We start from the raw sequence: 22,140 nt of genomic DNA, 5'->3' as shown, positions 1-22,140 counted from the left end.
AATATAAGCAAGTCTTCCCCGAGGATGTGCCTTGCGTTAATTATTACTTCATACTTTATGTTCTTTTTCTTGATACAAGTTTGTTTTAGTCTATGTGTCGCTTTTATTGTGAAGTTAGAGAACCACCCGGAACGTTACCCGGCGGAAGTGTTGTTTGGCGGCCGGAGTCACTCACTGGCTCACGCTCTTTTTTTTTTTACCTCCCTGGAGCTCAACTAGCCGACAGAATGCCGTCGGTGGAATACGACGAGTGAGTCTAATTATATGAACATTATGAGCTTCATAATTAATAATGTGTATAATAATGTCTAACGCGGAGTATCAATCTTTGCCCCTAGTTCCAAGCCCAGCTGGGCGGACCAGGTTGAAGAGGAAGGAATTGAAGGTAAAAAGGCTAATGTGGCTAACGTTAGCTAGTTGACGTTAGCAGCAGAACTGGTGGAAGAGGCTAGCAAGGCGGCTTCCACTTCTTCCACGTGGATGGACGCTGTTTTACTCCAAACTGTAGATGTATATATCTGTTACTTACCTGTTTGAGGTGGACCTCGATATGAATCAAGACGTGTAATGGATTATCTCGTTCCCATAATCAATTGTTGCCTGACATATGCTGCTGATCCTTCGGCCCTTCGACAGTGACGTGAGCCTCGGTCTCTCATACTGTAGCTAACCTACTTAGCCCCTCTAGTGTCTAACTCTAATGCATGTGAATTTAACTCATACAACCACATACACAAGGTATATGCCACGTTTGTACTCAGGGTTACTTAATACCGATAATGTATGGTTCTCGATACCGAGTGGTTGTATAATCTGTAATGTAAACATTTTAGGGATGTGAAGCACAATGGGCATTGAAATTGTAACCAGAGTTCTTCTCTCTTTGCAGGTCAATTACCGTCTCCAAAAGAAACAATCAAAGGAAATATCAAAACCATTACTGAATATAAAATAGATGAAGATGGGAAGAAGTTCAAGGTAATTATCACATCACATTCTTGTCTCAGCAAATGAAAGCTGTGTATATACTCATCATTACATCACTGCTCTTGTAATGAAGACTAAAATCTCTCTGTAAAGGCAACTTGTTTCTGCATTTTATGTTCACCAAACGTGTTTTTTTGCATTGTGTTTAATGGTAATTGCAACTCTGCAAAAGAAGGGCTTCGATACATGACATGATGCAAAATTCAGTTGCATCATCAGAGCAGTTGCAAGTAACCCTCTGGCATTTTGCTTAAAAATACAAATCACTATCCTTTTATCTGCACAGGTGCCATATGGGACTTCAGTGTATTAAACTAGTGTCAAACTGAATTAAAGTAGAATGTAAATAACAGTTTTGTTGTGATGCACTAAAATGTCTATGTATCTGATTTCCTATTCCTGCTTTCTAGATTATCCGGACCTTCAAGATTGAGAATAGAAAAGCTTCAAAAGCTGTTGCCAGGAGAAAGGTCTGCTTCCTGACATTCACAGTAGCATCACCGAGTTTGCATGTTTTTTGTTTTTGTTTTCTATTGGTGGCATTTTCCTATTTTGCCTATTTAGATATCTCACTTCATGTGATTTCAGAATTGGAAGAAATTTGGCAACTCCGAGTACGATGCAACCGGTCCTAATGTTGCGACCACCACTGTCAGTGATGATGTCTTCATGAATTTCATCTCCAGCAAAGAGGTGAGGTTAATTGTGCTTCTCCCCTGTGATTGTTTTAAAGCTGCTATAAGCAATAATATGTCAACATTTTAATGACAATTTTTTTGGGGGAGAGTTTTACCCATTGCTGGCTATCTGAATCCCCACAAATATATAGTCTCTGTGACACCTCCTAGGTGCCGCAATCTGCATTCAAAGATTTTCCTAGAAGCTTTGTCTACTTCCTGATTGGTCATTTCGACCAGATTATAATTTTTTCAACCAATGACAAAGTTTCTAGGAACATCTTTGAATGCAGATTGTGGCCCCTAGATGTGTCACAGAGACAAAATTATGTTTGGGAGTGTTTTACTCATTGCTGGCTGTCTGAATACCAAAAAGAAAGTCATTAAAATGAAAATAGCCGATCTACAAGCTCCTAACGCGTCGCATTTCGATGCTTTAGGAGCTCGTACATCAAATTTCTCCTGGGGTTTGCACTAAAAAGATTGAGAACCACTGATGTCTAGTATACTAGCAATGTCATCTGATGATTGTTCCTGATTCTGTCCAAAGTTCAAACCTTCGGTTTGTCAATATCCTTCCCTATGCTGTTCCAGGACTTGAATTCCACAGACCAGGAAGAAGATCCCATGAACAAACTCAAGGGACAGAAGATTGTGTCTTGTCGTATCTGCAAAGGTGACCATTGGACTACCCGCTGCCCTTACAAGGACACCCTGGGTCCCATGCAGAAAGAGCTGGCTGAACAGCTTGGGCTTACAACTGGAGATTCGACCAAGACTGCTGGCTCAGGTACAGTGACGGTCATTACTCTGTTCAAAGGACCATGGCACTTTGGTGTCACTTAAAAAATGGACACTGGATTAATGCTGCCTTCATCCCTTCCCCAGGAGAACCAGAGCCTGCACAGCCAGCAGCGGGAAGCAAGACAGGGAAATATGTTCCACCCAGCTTGAGGGATGGCAGCACGCGTAGAGGAGAGTCCATGCAGCCCAACCGGCGAGGTGGGTGTGAGTCTCCATCGTTTTTTTCCTTATTAGTATAGAGAGCTTTCCTATACATTATAAAACCAGAGTTGTCCATTTCTTTATACAATCTAATAAATCAATTTCCCGGTACAGCTGATGACAACGCCACCATCCGTGTGACCAATCTCTCCGAGGACACTCGTGAGACAGACCTTCAGGAGCTCTTCAGGCCATTTGGCTCCATTTCCAGGATCTACCTGGCCAAGGACAAGAATACTGGACAGTCCAAGGTCAGTGTTAGACTCGGATCAAATTAGGCATTGCAAGTTGTTGATCCGGTCTGGGTAGTTGTGTGTAACCAGATACAGTAGGTGAGCGCTAGACCTTAATTCAGAATACAGGTACTGCAGCAACCTGGTGATACAAGGTTAGCATTTTTTCAGCTGCAGGTTACAATTCTGGTTTGCATTTGTTTCTGCCAGGGCTTCGCCTTTATCAGCTTTCACCGTCGGGAGGATGCAGCGAGGGCCATTGCAGGAGTGTCAGGATTTGGATATGATCATCTAATTCTCAATGTTGAATGGGCCAAGTAAGTACTACTTTGGAATACAGGAACTAGTCATTCATATGAATTAGCCTATACTTGATGCATAACCTTTTGAAACCCTTTTTCTTCGCAGGCCATCAAACAACTGAGCACCATTCCAGGGGGATGCCTGAAGTACAATTTGGCTATTATATAAATAAAGCGGTGATGAGAACTAAACTGGTTGTTATGATTCAGCTTTTTGTATGTACCATGAAAGTAACCTTCACATTGATAGTTGGCATGTAGTTATCTCCCATAAATAAAGCTTTTGTCTGAAATTACCTGAAAAGCCATTTTAAGTAGCATGTTAATGTTTCAGACTTGAAAGAAATGTACAAGATTGACATAACTGCTTAGCTTTAAATAGATTTCCAGGTGTTCTGATAATGTATTGTTTTTGACCGTGACCTTTCTATATACATTAAAAACAATGTTCAATTTCTTTGGTAAAATATAACTGGGTGGAATAAGGTCATGGTACAAAAGACATTTGCCCAACATCCAAAACATTGACAGGTGGGTCCAGGGTGACGAGGCTCTGTACTAGACATTTAGGAAAGATGTCAGAATTGGGCACTGGTTCTCAACTTTTTCAGGACTTAAAGCAAAGCAAAGTTCTTTGTTTACCCAGGGTGAATGGACTAAGCTCGAGATGCTTGTTTACAGCCAGCCCCTGCTCATAACATTTCATGGTAGGGGTTCAATGCCTTGCTCAAGGGCACTTCAGCGGTGGTAATTTTAACGTGCCGGTCCGGGGATTCGAACTGGTGACCTGGTCACCGCTGCCCAAACAGACCCCACCCCAACAAGCACTTAGGCATTACATTAGTTTCACTAGAACACAATGCCTTGCAAGCATGAACCGTGTAGATCATTGGTAGTCCTTAAATTGTCATCTGAGAACCACTTAATAGTTTTAGCAAAACCATACCCAAACTAACGACCGTATTCATTGCATTGGTTGTCTATTTTTCCCAATCTTTGGGTATAGGATTATAGTAGACTTCGGCCAGTGCAGTCATTACTCATTGACAAGCGTTAACGATACAATTAAATCTGGATAGTGCAGGTTTTTTTAAGGGAAACATTAAGTGATTCTTGGCAAATACATGGACATTGTACTTGCCATCACTGACAATACACATGTTTATTTGATAGCCAAAGTAGTGTAGCAATATAGAAAGCTAAACAATTCTTAAAGTTGCATCATGCTAAACTATTTGCATCACAACGATAAGAGTTTACAGATACTCAAATTGTTGATGCACTCCACTTACTGCATCATTACACCCCTATTCATTACCACAGCAGCCCAACACAGGTAAAAGGCCATTTCAACTATGCATGGTGCACAACTTTTGGGAATGGGATACAAGCCCTATAACCTGCTTAGTTTCACTTCCCTCACAGTTTGTTGAGATGATTAACCAGCACTGAGGCAAGGATCCATTTGATAAGAGCTTTATTTGAAATATTACAACATATAAAAACTACATACAATTTATTCCACATTGTGTGAAAATTCCAAATACATTTAAAACCACATTTAGAAACATAAGCATGGAATGGTACTGCACAGAATGTCCAACAAGGCTCAAAGCCATCATAAAAATGTTCCAACGCTTCAGCATCAGGTTGTGGAATCGATTCTTACTGTCAAGTGAACAAGGCCTAATCCATGACCTCCATCTCCTGCTTCACGATTTCTGTTGGGGAAAGGTGATACCAATTAATATGTATAGTTTACTTGTAACCACTCAAGAGAATTAGGTTTAGAATATATTAACATGTAATCAACATGCTAAACATTAAAGGGCTCACCTGAGGCACTCTCTTCTTTAATCCTCTCCAAGATGCATTTCCTGATCTCTAGTCCTATGGCTCTGGACAGCGGTGGAGGCACAGCATTTCCCACCTTCAACAAAAAAAAAAAACAGTATGAGTTGTCTGTGGCCGAGTGCATGGCAACCAACAATCATGAGTGATTCTTTGAAATGTAGCCATATAAGAATGACAGGAATAGCAACAAACTGTAGTGGAAAACTACTAAATAAAAACATAACATCCCCATAACAAGTACACAGTCGAAATTAAAACCAGCAATCATCAACGGGGTGTAAAGATTTTGGGAGATCTATACCAAGAAAACAATTTGAAATCATTTGAAGAATTAAGAACAGAATTTGGCCTACCACACAATCACTTCTGGCAGTACTTACAACTGAGACACCTATTGGTAAAGAACCAAAAAATTGACAGTGGACTGGGTCACTGAGGCTTCTACATACTATGCCATGTTCCTGGATGCCTCTGACCAGTGTAAATTCACATCCAAGTTGCCATGGGAAAGGGATTTAGGACTTACAATATCAGATGGTGATTGGGTTGGAATTCTTAGGAATGGAAGGAAAATGTCAAGAGAACTACAAGGTTGATTCAATTCAAAATGATAAATAGAATATATTGGACACCATCAAGATTGTTTAGGGTCGGCTTGAATGATGGTCCTGAATGCTGGAGGTGTCAGGATAGAGACGGTACACTTTTACACATGCTTTGGGGCTGTCCCAAAATTCAGGAATATTGGACTGCTATACATGAAAGACTGGAGAGAATAACGGGCATACACATTCCTTTTTCACCCAGTCTGTTCATTCTGGGGGATCCTGCCACATTGAGGCATGTTGCTCCTCCTTTAGCTGAATGGATATAAACGGCCATTATGTCAGGTAGGAGGCTGTTGGTCAAGGACTGGAAGGCTCCATCTGCACCTGCTCCATCCCTCTGGGATGCATCGATGGGACTATTGGCCGCCTACGAGCGACTGTCATACAGGCTGCTCAATAGGATGGACGACTGACTTAAAATGGGGCTTTTACCATATGCACGTATCAGGACTCTGATTCGTTTCTGGCTCTGAGTGAGCTCTGAACGGGCTGCAACTTTAGAAAAATACACTGAAGGAATATGTCTGGAATTGGGGCTGGGGTGGACTGCGGGATATTTCTGTGCATCTGTTATGAGTTTGTTTTGTTATGCATTTATTTTGTTGTGTCTTGTCTATGTCTATGTCAGTTTCATATACAAAAGAAATTTAATAAAGTACAAATCATAAAAAAAAAGAAATTAAAACCAGCAATCTTAAAATCATGCTTTTAATTATCAAATGCTTTGTCTCTACTACCATGTAAAGCATTTATGCCCCCCCCAAACAAATATTCAGTCTATTCAAATGAGGTTAGTGGACTGACTGTACCTGTCTGTGTTTGTCAAGAACGTTTCCAAAGAAGCGGTAGGTATCAGGGAATCCCTGAGAGCGTGCACACTCCCTCACACTGACCACTCTGTGCTGCTCAGGATGCAGAACACGGCCCTGAAATCAACAACCCATGTTTTATTTCAATGGTCTCAGACAAACAGAGGGATCCCTAACACAGACTAGGGTTAGAGAATCAGCTTGTACTGTACAAGCTTACAAACTAGGACACATTTATTATTATTATTTATGTGGCACCATCAATTCTTCCAAAAGCAAAGAGTATTGTATTTTAGCAAAAGGACATACAAATATTCAAGAAATTGCTTTGCATCAGCATTGTAAGAAAAACATGTTAAATAGGTCACAACACCTGCTTGCCCATGGGCTCAGGGTTGGTGACCGTGGTGCTGAAGAACCCATCCCATTCCAGACGACCGTAAAGTCCAGCCCAGTGATTGTGGCGGTTCCCAGTATGAGGCAGACACCATGGGATCAGGGTGTTGAACTGCCTGTCTGCAGGGTCACATGGCACCCCTGAAACGATACAGAAAAAAACCTCATCACCATCTTTCACTCATTCAGTCACTGCAATTTCATAGTTCAAGCAGGGAGATTAATTTCCATACCTCCCGCACAGGTGCAACTGCAAACGCCCCTCAGTGCACCAGTGCTGCTGCGTCCATTCTTTTTATCAGCATGTGGGAAACGAAGCTTCTTTGTCATGGTGCCATCTTTGAGCCGAACCTCAAGGTTGGGCAGGTCCCTCCAGTCAGAGCCAGGGGCCAAGGGGATGTGACGCATGCGGCCCTCAACCAGAGCACTCATGTCCTGAGAACACAGAGCAGCAGTCATGATCAGTCTACATAAAGCACATTTGCACCACTTTAACTCCTGTAACTGGAGTGCGAGGATGCCAACCTTGCAGATGTGGTCTCGGAGGATGGGTTGGTACTGTGTTCCTCTGATTTGCCTCTGGAACCAAGACTGTGGCTCCCCATTGTAGGAGATCTCCAAGGCAGCCGATCCGTTGCGGATCTCTGGCAGGTCTGACATTGCGTCTCGGACGGTGATGGTTCTGTATATTCCTCCATTACCACTGTAGAAGGACAGATGATTTACCACTTGAACTCCTAGCGGTCCTATTCTGGGGCAAACATTATGCCAAAACAGCATTTGTATATTATAGTTAATTCCAGGTACCGTGTAACGTTGCTGAAGTACTTCCTGTCGTCCACTACGACATTCAAAGAGCAGGCTCTGGGAGCAAATACATGCAGAGGCTCAGGGTAAAGAGGAAGCTTCTCCCCAGGAGCTGCAGCCAGGAAGATGGCCCTGCGGCGGGTCTGGGCTACCCCGTATTGACCAGCCTGATAGGTGACCACATAGTTAATCATATTGGTATGGGCTAGTAGTGTGCCTGTTGCAATATTAGAAATACCATTTAGGCATGATTTTACACAGAACTACCTAGAACATAAAACCTGGCATGATGCAAAGGGCATGAACCTAGTCAAAAGACAGCACTGATTGTTTTCTTAACCAATCTACTATGAATTAACAAGAATATTAGGCAGACATCGAACCCAACAACTGTAGTATACCATCTTCACTTCAAAATAAGCAAACGACATGCATTGAAGGCATTTGTGGACAAGTAAAGAATAAGTGCATATATTCGTTTATAATTGTTTTTGGGAAGGTTGGTACTTGTCACCACCAGGAGATGTATAATTCAGACCCACCTGAAGGACACCAAATGTACACTGGTAACCCATGCGCACCAGACAGCGTAGGGTGAGCTTCAAGACCATGGAACTTTTGAAGGAGACAAAGTTCCTCACGTTCTCAAGCAGGAAGAACTTGGGTCTGTAGTAGTCACAGTAACTGCAAGAAAAGGAGGAAAAACTTAAGCCTTAAAGCATTTGGCAAAAACCAGAATGCCAAGTAGTGACTGTTGGGTCGAATGGTAAAACAACTTGGTCATTTCATCACTCATTAATACTTGATTGGTTACGCATCTATAAAACTTGTTAGGCAAGCTCACAACGCATTGCGATGTTGTGTGAGCTTTTAGATAACAAATGGCAAATTATGCCATTTGCTACTTTGTGACAGTCATTAATTAATAGTCTTATTGATCTACACATTTTCTGCCAAACAGCAACGATATACATTTGATGATATATACACTTGTGACTAAATCCATGTTCTAGCAACAAACCTCAGATAGGACACCACAAGGGAGTTCTTGAACATAGAGTATGTGCGCGAGTTGAAACGGTTCATGCCACTGAAGCCCTGGCAGGGGGGGCCGCCACAAAGCATTTCCACCTCGCCTTTCTGAGGCAGCCTCTGGCCCAGAGAGTTAGTCTTCTCCCCAGACATGACCAGCTTGAGCAGAACGTTGCAGTCCTCAGTGAACACTGTGGTGCCAGGGTTGTTCAGCCTGAAGGCCTGCGCTGCAGGCTCCCACATCTCTATGGCCCAACAAGTCTCAGAGATACCTATGGGCAGATGGCATTCACCATTACACATCCAAAAGGCCCATGTACAATATTACACATGCCATTAAAAAAAGAAAAAAAAGATGCTACAAGCGTCAGAGCTCTGTGTGTTCCTAAGTATCATTTGCCAGGAAGTAGAGCACTCACCAGCCTGGTGGAAACCTTCAGACAGCCCACCACAGCCTGAGAAGACATCCAGTGTGCGATACTTGGGTACTTTAGGTGTCTGTGATTCTTGAGCATCTGGTTTCTCCTGTGCAGTAGAGGCCTTACCTTTGCCTTTACCTGACAGACAAGTTTTGATTAATTCCAGGAAGCAAAACAGTTAACAGGACACTTGATGACAAACTAATAGTTTCCCCCCCCCCTTTACCTTTTCCCTTGCCCTTCCCTTTTCCCTTTTGAACAGCTGAGCGGGCATGGTTTGGTGGGTCTTCAAAATTCTTGGTCTTGGCATTGTAAGCCTGTGGGTGACGACAACTTAATTGGCCAAAGTACTAGCACTCAGGTATTTAACTTTCATAATATGGTGTAGATACTCATTTTAAACCATCTACCAAAATGTACTTTGAATACAGTAAATTGCAATAGCACTCAAGACCACGATCACAAGCATCACTGGAGCGCCAGATCCTTACCTCAAGGAAGTAGAATCGGTCAGTTCCACCATTGGAGAAGTCTTGGACAGACTCATTGAGGTCCTCTGAATACTCGACTTGACATTTGCCCAGCAGCTCCGACATGCTGACTGTCACCTCTTCATCGCTCCAGTATAGCTGGTTGACGTCAGTGTGATAACCGGCTTTCACGCCTTTGTGAGTGTTCTCAGGCCTGGAAGTACGACACAATCGGAAAGGTTCAATTCACACAATATTCTCATAGGATCATCCAAAAAAAATCCATTCTTTTAGCAAACTGTGTAACATTTTATAGTTTCATAAAGAATTGTGGAGCAGATTACAAAAGTGGAGGAACTTGCCTGTAAAACTTGTAGAGTCGCAGTTTGACCTCCGACGTGTCAGACTTGCCATTGCTGCGTCTGTGACAGAAGATCTCCTTGATGCGACCGATACGGAAGGGCTCTGGAGCGTCCTGGTTGGATCCCTTTATGTAGTCTGAGGACTTCCTATAGTACTCTGGATACAACTCTTCATCCACATCCTCCTTCCTGTGAGTACGCTTCACTGGACTGGCTGCTTTCACACTGGGAAAACACATCACAACATGAAATTACACCGTTACTGATCCCCACCCATGGGAAGGTTTGTCCCATTCTAACTTATTAAGAGGAGAAGGCAGTGGTTCTGTCACCCAAGGACCAGCTCAAATGTCAGTGCTTTGTTATTGGCAGGAATATCCTGTCCACTGTAGGTGTGCAGAAGACTTTCTTCTAAGGAATATCTCCCCAACATGCATGTTTACACAGGGACAACCTGCAAACTTAACAAAGCCCCCCCCCCCCCCCACCCCCCCAGAACTAAATTGTAATCTACCATTTAAAAAAATCACCCGTGTGAAGTGAGGGGTGCTAATTAATTAAAGTCTAACTCATGATTAGGTGACAAAACATTAAATTATATAGACAAACAGACAAACATTAAACCTGTATATAGGAGGGGCTAGCATCCCTCAAAATAGCCGGCATCTGCCCCACTCACCTGAAATTAAAGGCCTCGGGAGGCAGGTACACACTGTCTCCCACCCTGAACTGATGTCCTTTAAAGAGGGCCAGCGCATACAGAGCCTTGGAGTCACTGTCATTGTCGTCCAGGGGTTCGAATGCACGAGGAGTCTCCATTTCTTCCTTTTCTCTCATTTTAGTACAGCTGGCACAGAATCTAATAAATAAAGAACATAAACTCATACACGTTGCCACCAAAAAGACCAATAGGTTCAACAGTTTGTGTTACAGAACACCGATGCTCACCTGAACTTGGACTCTTCAGATGGCGTGAAAGTGGGCGGAGTTTCAAAACGGGAACACACCGGCTCATACCAGAACTGGTAGAAGAAGCTCTTGCCATCGTCCTCGATCACCTTCAGGTCCTCCTCCACTCCCCCCTGTTGAAAACAAACTAAATATGAAGGCTTGATATATATATACACGTCTTTAGTAAGTGTATCGGACCCTCTTTCTATGTGGCAGGCCCTGCCCTTTGGAACTCTCCCCCATTGGAGATTTGCCAGACATTCAAGCCTGCACTGAAGAGACATTTGTTTACTCAGGCTTTTGGCAATTAGTTTGTTTTTCTGTATTGTAAAGAGTCCTTGGGTTTCTTATGGGTTATATTAAGTCATGAATTGAAACAAATGTCTTGTCATGCAACCATGATGCTCACCAAAAGTTGTTGAAAGTTATTTTCAAGGAGCAACAGTCGTACAAGAGTATAAATGTAGGCTTTACAAGCACAGAACCTTCAGTGCACCCGTACCTCCATAAACCAGTTGTCAGACGGAGCCTTGTACATGACACTGACTTTGCCCATCACATAGTTGAGCTGCATGTCTTCACACTCTTCCACGAGCATCAGCTCCAGTGGATCAGAGGACTCTCCGAGCACAGTGTCAGTGCCACGGTGGAACCAGTGGGCGTGGAACATCTTGCCATTATTATCCTCCCACAGGGAAGTGATTCTACAACCAACAGACACTAGTTAGAAACATGGACAGACGCTACCTCAGGACATTAATTAGCCTAACTACTTTTAATCTGGTGCCCATACTTCGCTCATGCAATTATAGGCATAAGGTGAACATAGGGAAAAGGTCCTAAACTAGCAAAAATAGCTGATCTACAAGAACAGCTATATTTGAGCTTGCGGCTTAAGTGGTTATTTACGGTGATATTTCTGAAAATGTTGACATACCGTGAAAGGTAGAGGGGAATGGTTGGGTCCTCTGAAGAGACTGACACGCAGTCACCCACCTTCAACACCTCATCATTCAGACGCACTTTGTTGTAATATCGCTTCTTCCCCTCAGTCTAAGAGAGCAAAAAGGGGAGGGGGGAAATAATCATACCAGTTTCCAGGACAGAGCAGGGAAATATGTTGCAAACCAAAACTGCGGAAACAATCCATTACCTCAATCGGCTCTCCGATCCATGCTAGCTTGCTCTGGGTCTGCTTCTTTCTCTTGGACTGGGACACCTTCTTCTTTGGGGCTTTTATGGGCACATCCTCTTCCTCAATCATCTCGTCATCCTCTGCCAACTTCACAGCAAGATTAGGACATCTACACACGGGGGGGTGGGGGAAGAAACCATTCTTTACTTATTCCAAGCCACAACCTCATCTTGAGAAGGTATGGTATGAGAGATTGTCTAACCTTCTCTGTTTACAAGCCTGCTTGCTTTTCCCACCTCCTCCAAATTTGATCATGTCCTTGCAATCTATACACTTGCCACAGTCAGGAGCTTGGCAAACCTTCAAATGGAACAGAACATGGGGATGAGCAGGACATTTTCACCTATATCTAATCCCGGAGCGGTTGCACAAAGACTCGCCCGGCAGCACTGTTTAATGCAATGTGTGTTTTAAGTTTGTTGAATTACTCATGACACGCTAGCAGACAATTCACTAGTTCAGTCTTTCAATCATTTTATTATTATATTTTCACAATCTGGTACAGATACGCCAGCTACTTTCTAATGGTTTGATAATTCACGCAACAGATTTATGCATATGATGGTATAGTTTCATGTGATAAACTATAGTGTATTTAATTAAGATCAGGTAATGCAAAACTACTGTGTATTGTCTGCTAGCATGCTGCTTGCTTATGTTATAGATATACAAACTGTTGACATTTACAACTTTGTCAACAATACTACTTCTACATGCACAAATAAATTGCATTAAACAGTGCTGCCGGGCAGGTCTTTGTGTAACCACTCCGGCATTGGAAAATAAGCGATATTTTCCTCTCAACTAGCAGTCAATCAACCCTTTTAAAAAGTGACTACAACCTAGGGCTGCTGTATTTTCACATACCACCATTGTACAATTAACTATAATATAGGGCTTTAGTGGTTAATCAGGCTTTGATTTGGTGTCCATTCTTTGATATAAAAAAATAAAAAATTGATTATTCTGACAAATGGAACCAATTATGGCACTTACCTCACAGACACCACAGCGATGCCTCTTAATAACTCCGCCCTCTTTATTGATCTGATCAATCTGATCAGAGAAGAAGGTGTCAAAGATCTGGTAGACCAGTTTAGTGGTAGTGGCTCTAGTGGGCCCTTTGCTGTCCTTCTCTATCTTGGTTGGGTGGCGAATAGCCTGTCTCCTTGCAGCTCTCCTGTAAGTGTAACAAAGCAGGCGTTTTAGAGAACAGGCCAATATGGCTCATAATATTAGAGGGTGGTCCAATTATAGACCCTCGCCCTAAACAAGCCACATCAGCTTATAGGGCCATGCAACGTGAGTAACAAGCAGACAAAACAAGTACAGATGTATCCAATGCAGAGTTCGTGTTAGAAGTCGACTGACGGTTTAAACACATCAAAGCGGAGAAAACCCACAGAAAAAGCAGTTGAGTATCACCACAGTGGATGAAGAGCATACGTTATTGGTCTATGAACCATTTGATAATATATATATATATATATATATATATATATATTCAATGAGACCCCAAGTTAATTTGACAATTTAAGATTAGCCCCTCTAACTGTAAATTATAATTTGAGAAAAATCTTACCTACCTTTCCCCATTTACTTTTAATTGAGATTAAATTAACAGATAAAGTATGTGCAGATTTATTTTTTAATCCATGTGTCACTACAACCCACTTTACAATCAATCTCATATACATTAGCTTTTGATTAGGTTTCCGATTATAATCTTTGTTGCATACATTTAATGCAATATTGGTGTGCAATGTTATTTTTTTCTGGTTAACAGTTAAAGATTTACATATTACATCTATACAGTTCTAGCACGAACTCTGTAGAAATGTTCCCACATGACTTGACAACCTAAACGTCACACTAAACCACAAACAAGTTGAGGATGCAGTCGCAGTGAGGCCTACCTACCAGTGCAACAGCATGCTGCATTAGGAAATGTTAGAGGAATGTTAGGGAGAACATGTACAGAAAGCAAAAAATAAAATACATAGATTCAAAACTCTATTCAGCGACACTCTTGGCAACACTGCCGCTTCAAAGTTTACATACACCGCTACTAGTGATTTTAGCAAAGTATGATTTTCTTGGCCACGCACAACCCAGCTATGTACAGTCTACACTAAGACTACAAAAAAAAAAAAGAAATTCGCCATTGGTACTGTAGACTCGTTAAGATTCGTTTTTGGCTTTTGTGCCTTTGATATTTACAGTGAAGACAGACTGTAGGAAAGAGGGAAAGACTTGCAGCAAATGTCGTCATGAACGGGACTCAAACACGCGACACGTTGTCAGGCAAGAGCCTATATGTGGCATGCGCCTGGACCACTACGCAAGCGGGCGCCCCATGGTGAAATGTCTAATCATCAAGAGTTTAGATCTTTACTAGGTCACATCTCATTAAAGGGAGAAATCACAAGGCGGTCAATGTTAGGCGGGACAGGGAGTGCTTTTACATGCACACCAACCCATATGCAACAACTTCTTGAGTAAAAGTTTGAGTAAATGTAAACCAGGGCAGGGCTCATTACCGTAATTGAACTAAGCATGTGAACATTCAAATTATATCCCTGATTACTTCCGAGTAATGAGCACATAGTTGTCATATTTATCCATGAGCCCCACCTCTTGCCAAGAGTGACTCCAGCCAGCTTGATGAGATCTCTCATGCAGGGGGTAACGATGACAGGCTGCTCATCCGAGTCTCCAGCCTCATCATAACTCTCCACCTGCTCCACCACAAACTGGGCATGGCGCAGCAGCGTATCTTCAGTGAAGCGGTTGAAGTTGAGCCCTGCAGGAGGCACTGTGGTCTGTAGGCAAGAGGGGATCAAGAGTTTGGTCAGTGATGTGGCTGGGCCAACATCAAGTTTGACAGTTCTTATTCTGCTCTGAAAATGATCAAGCGATAAAGATAAGATCAATCCTAACCTCGATCTTGTTAAGGAGGTCCTCATAAGAAACGTCAGGGTTCTTCTGCAGGAATTCTACCACTATCTTGCTCATGTAGATCTTTTCCTGCATCACTGCAAAGATGGAGGCATACTCCTCACTGGATTGCATCAGGATGTAGTCAGCAAAGGCTGGGGAAGAAAAGTATGGGACATCAGACACAGAAAGGCCAACCTAAATATTAAGACAACTGGAGAGAACTTGGCATGTGTCACTACCTGTAGTGAAGCCAATTAAGGCCTTTTCTCCACCATCAAAGCCAGTGATCCACCAGGCATTGATAGGTCCAAGCTTCTTGGCAGGAACTCCACCTATCACAAAACGCATTGTATCGTCAATTAAACTTGTTTTTTGCGGTTGACCCAAAGATAACTTTGAGTCAATTACAAGGTTTTGATTGATACATTTAAAACAAAAAGAGTACCATCCAAGCAGGGGTTGTCATCATAGATCGGTTTGACTACACAGCTGAAGTAGAGCTCCACATTCTTCTCAATCAACCCAGAGTCAAAAGGACAAAGATGGCCACGCTTGTCATACACACTGCAAGACAACAGTTCATATGCTAGATATAATGATCACAGCACCATCAGTCACCGGGGAAAAAAACGACAAGATGTTGTGAGGCAGTAGTACTCACCTGAAGTTTGTGATTTTGTGCTGTGGCAGTTCTTCATAGTTCTCAAACCCATCTTCATTTGCATCAAACAGGGAGAGGCGCTCATCAGTTAACATTTCTGGTTCATCCAGCTGTAGATGCAGATGCGTTATATACACAATTAAATGACACTAATTAGAGGAAATAATTTTACAACAAAATGTTTCACTCATTAGGCTGGACAGATGCATGCATGACCGCTTGACTTCAGACACTCAAGACATCCAAGTGACAAATGATTTTAAGCATTCAGGTGGGCTCGGATATATTATAATTGACCATGAATGTAGAATGTGATTTCTCACCGCATTATCAGGATCACCCTGAAATAACTTTAGGTCCGAGTCATCCAGGTACTGTCTGCAGTCTGGACATTTAGGGGGTGGTGCCTTGGGGGGCGGGGGGAAAAAAGAATAAGAATAAGCCATACTGACAATGACAGATAATTTATATGGCATTTTTATATATATTAGCATAGGGCATTACCTTGGCTGCAGAGACTGGCTTAGTTGCTACACTCTTGGATTCTTCCACAACCATGCTGTACAGATAACACGTTTGTTAACTCAAAAACAAAGAAAATAATGAGCCCATCCATTTTCAAAGAGCAGGACACTTACATTTCATCTGAAGCCACCTTAAGACGTTTCTCTTCCCGGGAATCTTCCACCTTAAGACGTTTCTCTTCTCGAGAATCACCTGAATCTTCCACTTCAAGGCGTTTCTCTTCAGACTGAAATATATGAGCCAGCTTATTAACTATCAACACTTACAGTGACCTGAAATATGAGCCAGCTCGTTATTAACTTTCAATGCTTACAATGACCTGGTATCAACTGCCAATACTGCCTCACCTCTTCAATAACTTCTTTAGCCTCTGTAACTTCTTTTTGTCCATTTGTAGCTTGTCCATTTGTAGCTTCTCCATTCACCTCATCCGACTTGCGCTTTTGCCTGGAAGGAATGAGATAAATATCAAAAGGTAAAATAAATAAAAAAGGGTCATGTGGATCTCAGGATCCACATGGCTCAATGTGGATCTCAATAGTTCATATGCCCAGACTGTGAAATCAATGTCGTCAACTTATTATTAAACAGATATACTTACACTTTGGAGAACATGGACAAGATAGTGGGCTGTTTCCCGCCGTTTCTTGTGACTCTTGAACTGGCAGGAGATTCTAGAAGAAAGAATAAAGAAAAGAAACACACATTATTTGGTTCTACACCATCCTATGCCATTTGAGGTGCATTGTGGAAGGTGTAGTTTAGGCGAGCTTACTTTTGGAGTCCGAGTCTGCCTTGCTCTTGCGTCCCCCCTTCCCTTTGGGAGCCGAAGGAGACGTCATCGTGTCGGCTTCCTCCTGGGTGTCCATGGTTACCTCTCCGTTGTCCTCTTCCTTATGGGAGCCGTTGGTAGCAAAGCCATTGATCTTCCCGTTCTGCTCGGTGCCGTCAGCATGTGAACCGTTCTCCAACGGCAGCGCTTTCCCCAGTAAGGCCTTGACTTTGGAGAGGTAGCCCTCCTGTCAGGTGTGCACACACAGAGCATGGGGCCAATGAGCATGAGGGTTGGGATCCGGCAATGAAGTGAGTGGAACCCTTATCAGACATCCTCCATTCATTGTCAAGGGAATTTGTGTAGGACAAATATACCGATTTGCTCATATACATGACGTAAATTCTCCATTCATTGTTAATGTTTGATACACACTACACTACACTATAGTTGAATATAGGAAGGGCTAGACCTCATCACAAAAAAAAAGGGGCGCTCTTATGATACACCATCTCATTCTGGCCAATGGCACATCTCCCACTCAATCATGCCGGCCAATCACAATTCACGTCCTCACTTTTGTCTTCAAGGTTTGTGTTTACACAGACCCTCAAAGCTGGGCATAGGAGGGGCTAGCGCCTCCCAAAAATGGGACTAAATGGACTTAGGTTACAGACCTTTAAGGGTCCATTTGAAACCCCCCATAGGAATTGTTAAATGTAACCGTTAATAGGGAATCATTAAAGAACCGTGACACTCATGCATGAAGGAAGCATGAGTTCAAGTCCGTTGCTCTCCCAGGTTGGCGGAGGGTGTGTAGAGCCAAGGATCACATTAGATAATTGATACAGGGGTGAAAAATGGTTACAAAATTGTGGGATAAATTATGGGGGAAAAAAAGAACCGTGATCACTGAAATCGAACCCTACACAGGATGGAACCGCAATTTGCAATTTTTTAAATAATGGGATGAATCTAGAGTTGCAATACCCTCCATTGCCTCCCTACTCATACAAATTGCTTTTGCGATCTGCTTGTATTAAACGACGTTAAACTCACCAACATTGCAGCTGTAGAGAAAGCTTGAATTATCCTCTTTCAATCTGCCAAGCGTATGAATCATAAAACTCCACCATAGACATGTTATGAGCTACTTTCTGTCAAGAAATTATGTGCAGGTGATTCTTTTTCTAAGTGTTGGAGTTTGGAAGCACTCGTTTTTATTAACGGGTCACGCTGCTGCCGCCTGCATTATGTGCAAATTCGAAACAGGTGGTACACAGGGCCGTTCAGTGACTTCGACGAGTGCTTCCAAACTCCAACACTTAGAAAAAGAATCACCTGCACAGAATTTCTTGACAGAAAGTAGCTCATAACATGTCTACGGTGGATTTTTATGAAATAAACACTTGGCAGATTGAAAGAGGATAATTCAAGCTCTCTACAGCGGCAATGTTGGCGAGTTTAACGTTGTTTAATACAAACCGATCCCAAAATCAATTTGGATGAGTAGGGAGTCAATGGAGGGTATTGCAACTCATCCCATTATTAAAAAAAATCTAGAGTTGCAAATTGCAGCTAGGATCAGAGTATGCGAATGTGCAGACAGTTACTAACCAATGAGATCTCTGAACTTTTCATCTTCTCCTCCAGGCTGGTCAGCTGTTCCTGGGCATCCACATGCAGGAAGTCCTGAACCAACTTGATCTTCTCTTTCACACAATCCTGAAAATTTGAATTCATTAACTAAAGATAGCATGTTGTGACTAGTACACACATACATGGCAAGCAATTATACAATACAATATTAAAGTTAAAGATAGTTACAGTATTCAGTTTAACACAGAACCCCGTTTGTACCCTATGGCTGAGAAACATGATAATCATTCCAAATCCATCAACTTTACTTTTGGCAGACCCAAGTATTGAATAAATAATAATTAAAGCTATCAGGTCCCAGTCATTCATTTATCGACACATGAATTCACCTCGTCTGAAACGCCATCCTCCTCCAGCACCTGCAGCCTGTGAAAACGAGAAAGTCATTTTAAGGCTAAATACCGTTGGCATGGCCGTGTACCGTTAGTTTCGCCGACAAACAAAAGCCAAGTAGCAGTCATGTCGCAAGAAACGATCAATGAGCGTCAAGTTCATTAGCGGCGTTTGTTTTCCCGTGGCGGGGCCACTGACTGGACCGCTTGGAACCAAACTTCCTGAGTGGCGCCAAATCTCCCACGTAGTTTAATCCAAACGCGCTACGTTCCTTCATAACAGTTTGAACGATCTGATCCCGCTGTTATTGTCATCTCTCAGTCTGTCGCAACACTCCATGTCATTATCAAGTGGGAGCAGGCTAACGTTAGCCACAAACGGCTAACGCATGTATTGTACCCGCCAACTTAGAAGCATCGGTTTGCCGTAACAGTGGAGCAAATGACCCAAGTTTAAACACAGCGTGTGATAATCATCGTAGTGCTCATCATTTGCATTGAATAACAACGCCGCATGCATGCTACATTGTGTTTTATTGTTATTAGCATCCAGGTTTTACTGTACCTTTTCCTAACATCCTCAGGCAGAGACACGCAGGTCTTGGTTTGCATTGTAAATGTCTATCTAAACGTGGCAGAACAAAAGATAAAAGCGTGTTTTTAAAATCGGTAAAAAACAAGGTTAAAATCTCGGCCGTGTTGACAGCAGTGTCAGTGCTGTGTGTTGGATCAGAGATGCTATAAGCACTGGGCGCGCGGGCCGTCTTTTCGCGCGGAAACCCGGGTATTTTGGAATGTACCACACTGGACAGATAGATAGGGGACATGTGTACACTGTGAGGTGGAATATTTCATCGCCACCTTCGTTAGCTACACCAAAACACACATTTGCATCATTCAGTAGTGCTTTTTTCCCCAAGCATGATTTGTAAACTGTTAAAGCTCGAGAAAAATAGCAAGTTTATGGAATTAATTTCCCATAACAATCCCCCCGTATTTTTTGGGCGGATGTGGTAGACAAATGACCAGGCGGAAGCAATCTGTTTATTTGACCAATACATAAATGGTTCTTTACAAGCAAATTGACCCATTGATGTGGTTGTTTATTTCATTTATTTTCTCTATGTCTACCTGTTGTGTTCTCGGTGGATGGTTGCGTGTGCTTTGTTTAGAAGGGTAGTAGTTCTTGGCTCGCTGTTGTTGCTATGTCTGACAAGCCATGCCTTGCAGAGCAATAGATCCCCACACTAGTGAATTAATAATAATGAACGAGTGAACAACATGGACTGTTGTCGACGAAATTAAACTAGAAACCAAGGCCAATTTCCATGTTCAGCTCCCCTGTATTTTACAGCTGTTTCTATCTTCAACACAAGGTGGCAGCATGTGCTCATTATTAGACATCTGAAGTCAGTCATCAAAGAAAGACCTATAGTAAAGTGAGAAATGCCATAATCTTGATTCATTTGATAATTTCATATCTGTAGATCTAGCCTGATCACAGCTACAATCTGTGATCAATATGTAGGATTGTATGTTTTTCCTCTGTTTTATATGTATTTTCTGTCTTTTTTGTCAATGATGACCCTGGGAGCTGAGTTCCAAAATGTCCTATGCATTGTGCAAATGGCAAATAATGTCTATGCTATTCTACAATCTGACCCCATATCATTTCAGTCCAAAGGCCCACATTACATTGTACATTTGTAACTGATTTCACACTGAGCAATGGACAGCTCATTGTCAAACATCATTCACCATATGGGAAATGTTTTGTGTTGTAGCTGTGTCCTGTGTGTGTTTGTTTGTTTGTTTATTTGTTTGTTTGTTTGATTGATTGATTGATTGATTGAAGTATTTATTAACAGATTGGAGAATTACAGTACATTTAAAGCACAACTCAATACAAAAATGTTAACTGTGGACGACACCATAAAGCATTACACTTGTTTACAATAGGGTCCACCATGTTCAATTCATCATAACATTTAGAGACGTACTACCATATACACTTATATTTGTACGTCTATTTAGACAGGTACATGGATATCTTGGTGGTGCATCGAATCTTGTGGACCAGACCCATTGCAAGATGCTATACTCGTCAATCCTAAGCCATTCCAGCCTGTCAAAGTGGCCAGGGGTGAGGTGGGTGGGTGAGGTGGGTTCGTGCACGCGTGCGTGCGTGTTTGTTTGTTGTGTGTTCACCATAGATCTACAAGATCACAAATTACAATATGTGTTGCATTGCAACGCGTTGTTAGCTTGTAGATCTGCTATTATTTGCGAATCAATTTTGTAAGTGTATCAAATGCACTCTTTACAGGATAGTTTTATCAAGTAGCCTATAGAGGGTTTAAGTGGTACTGAATTTGCAGCTAAAAAAAAGATAATTAGTGTATGACGGAGGACAATTTCACGATTCATTTAAATCACTGTGATTGATACGATTATTATATAGTATTGAGTGTTTTTTTATCACGATAATCAATAAACTATAATAACGATTATCGTCCCATCCCTAGTGTGCATGTGTGTGTGAGTGTATGTGTGTGTGTGTGTGTGTGTGTGTGTGAGAGAGAGAGAGAGAGAGAGAGACAGACAGAGATTATGACATTATATGCTTTAAAAGTTAATTAAACATTTAAGGATATCAATGCTTACACTACTTAAATGTAACCACAAGTTTGTTCTGTCTGTGTTTAAGACTGTTTATTTCTGAATGTGCCCAAGGGCCTTGTGCTTGTGTTTGGTTTCATAAGACGTTTCTTAAGCTGGCCTGTAGCCTACCATATATTATATGGCTGAGCATATATGATGTGTTCTCTGCTATGGACATCTTTGTGTATACAACTTCACCTACAGGTTTCAGAGTGTGATGTCACATCCTGCAGGGCACTGGAAAAACTGGCAGACTTCCCAGCACTTTCCTCCTGGGGCTGATTCAGCCAATGTTCCCACCCAGGAATCCTGGATGTCTGACAGCAACCAGGCCCTACTCTCCCAAGGCCACTCTGTCAGCCTTTCCCCTCACCCCAAGCTTCCCCATAAGCCAAGAAGACGTCTCCCAGGGCCTCTTTTCACGTCTGATTTACACTTCGCCGTACAGCAGTGTCGAATGCTGAAAATAGTCAACTTACAAAC

At 42.2% G+C, this 22,140-nt stretch overlaps 2 protein-coding genes across 4 annotated transcripts; one reads left to right on the top strand and one right to left on the bottom strand.

The window, feature by feature from the left end:
- The first annotated feature begins 104 nt into the window (after positions 1–104).
- eif3g (eukaryotic translation initiation factor 3, subunit G) lies at positions 105–3,396 on the top strand. 2 transcript variants are annotated; one of them, XM_079520062.1, is made up of 10 exons: positions 105–250; positions 339–385; positions 890–978; positions 1,398–1,457; positions 1,576–1,680; positions 2,259–2,454; positions 2,553–2,666; positions 2,784–2,920; positions 3,113–3,219; positions 3,311–3,396. In XM_079520062.1, the coding sequence occupies exons 1-10, from the start codon at positions 228–230 to the stop codon at positions 3,324–3,326; spliced, it is 894 nt and encodes a 297-aa protein (XP_079376188.1). In that variant the 5' UTR covers positions 105–227; the 3' UTR covers positions 3,327–3,396. The 2 variants fall into 2 exon arrangements, with proteins under 2 accessions (XP_079376188.1, XP_079376187.1); XM_079520061.1 differs by having other exon boundaries at positions 107–250; positions 2,553–2,672.
- Positions 3,397–4,664: 1,268 nt separating this feature from the next.
- Positions 4,665–19,722, bottom strand: dnmt1 (DNA (cytosine-5-)-methyltransferase 1). Of its 2 annotated transcripts, none has more exons than XM_079521331.1 (34): positions 19,562–19,722; positions 18,994–19,030; positions 18,623–18,730; positions 17,009–17,252; positions 16,835–16,907; positions 16,581–16,680; positions 16,347–16,477; positions 16,213–16,267; positions 16,032–16,115; positions 15,709–15,818; positions 15,493–15,611; positions 15,287–15,379; positions 15,048–15,199; positions 14,742–14,929; positions 13,104–13,287; positions 12,310–12,407; positions 12,066–12,216; positions 11,850–11,965; positions 11,415–11,616; positions 10,910–11,043; positions 10,641–10,820; positions 9,962–10,186; positions 9,621–9,813; positions 9,356–9,446; positions 9,130–9,267; positions 8,700–8,982; positions 8,221–8,362; positions 7,679–7,845; positions 7,397–7,574; positions 7,105–7,306; positions 6,849–7,012; positions 6,476–6,592; positions 5,041–5,134; positions 4,665–4,925 (listed from the first exon to the last, which is right to left on the bottom strand). In XM_079521331.1, the coding sequence occupies exons 1-34, from the start codon at positions 19,606–19,608 to the stop codon at positions 4,891–4,893; spliced, it is 4,635 nt and encodes a 1,544-aa protein (XP_079377457.1). In that variant the 5' UTR covers positions 19,609–19,722; the 3' UTR covers positions 4,665–4,890. The 2 variants fall into 2 exon arrangements, with proteins under 2 accessions (XP_079377457.1, XP_079377458.1); XM_079521332.1 differs by having other exon boundaries at positions 16,347–16,459.
- Positions 19,723–22,140: the final 2,418 nt, after the last annotated feature.

Source organism: Electrona antarctica (genome assembly GCF_951216825.1).
Source record: "Electrona antarctica genome assembly, chromosome: 14".
Lineage (NCBI taxonomy): Eukaryota > Metazoa > Chordata > Actinopteri > Myctophiformes > Myctophidae > Electrona > Electrona antarctica.
This window is presented reverse-complemented; position numbering and strand designations above follow the sequence as displayed.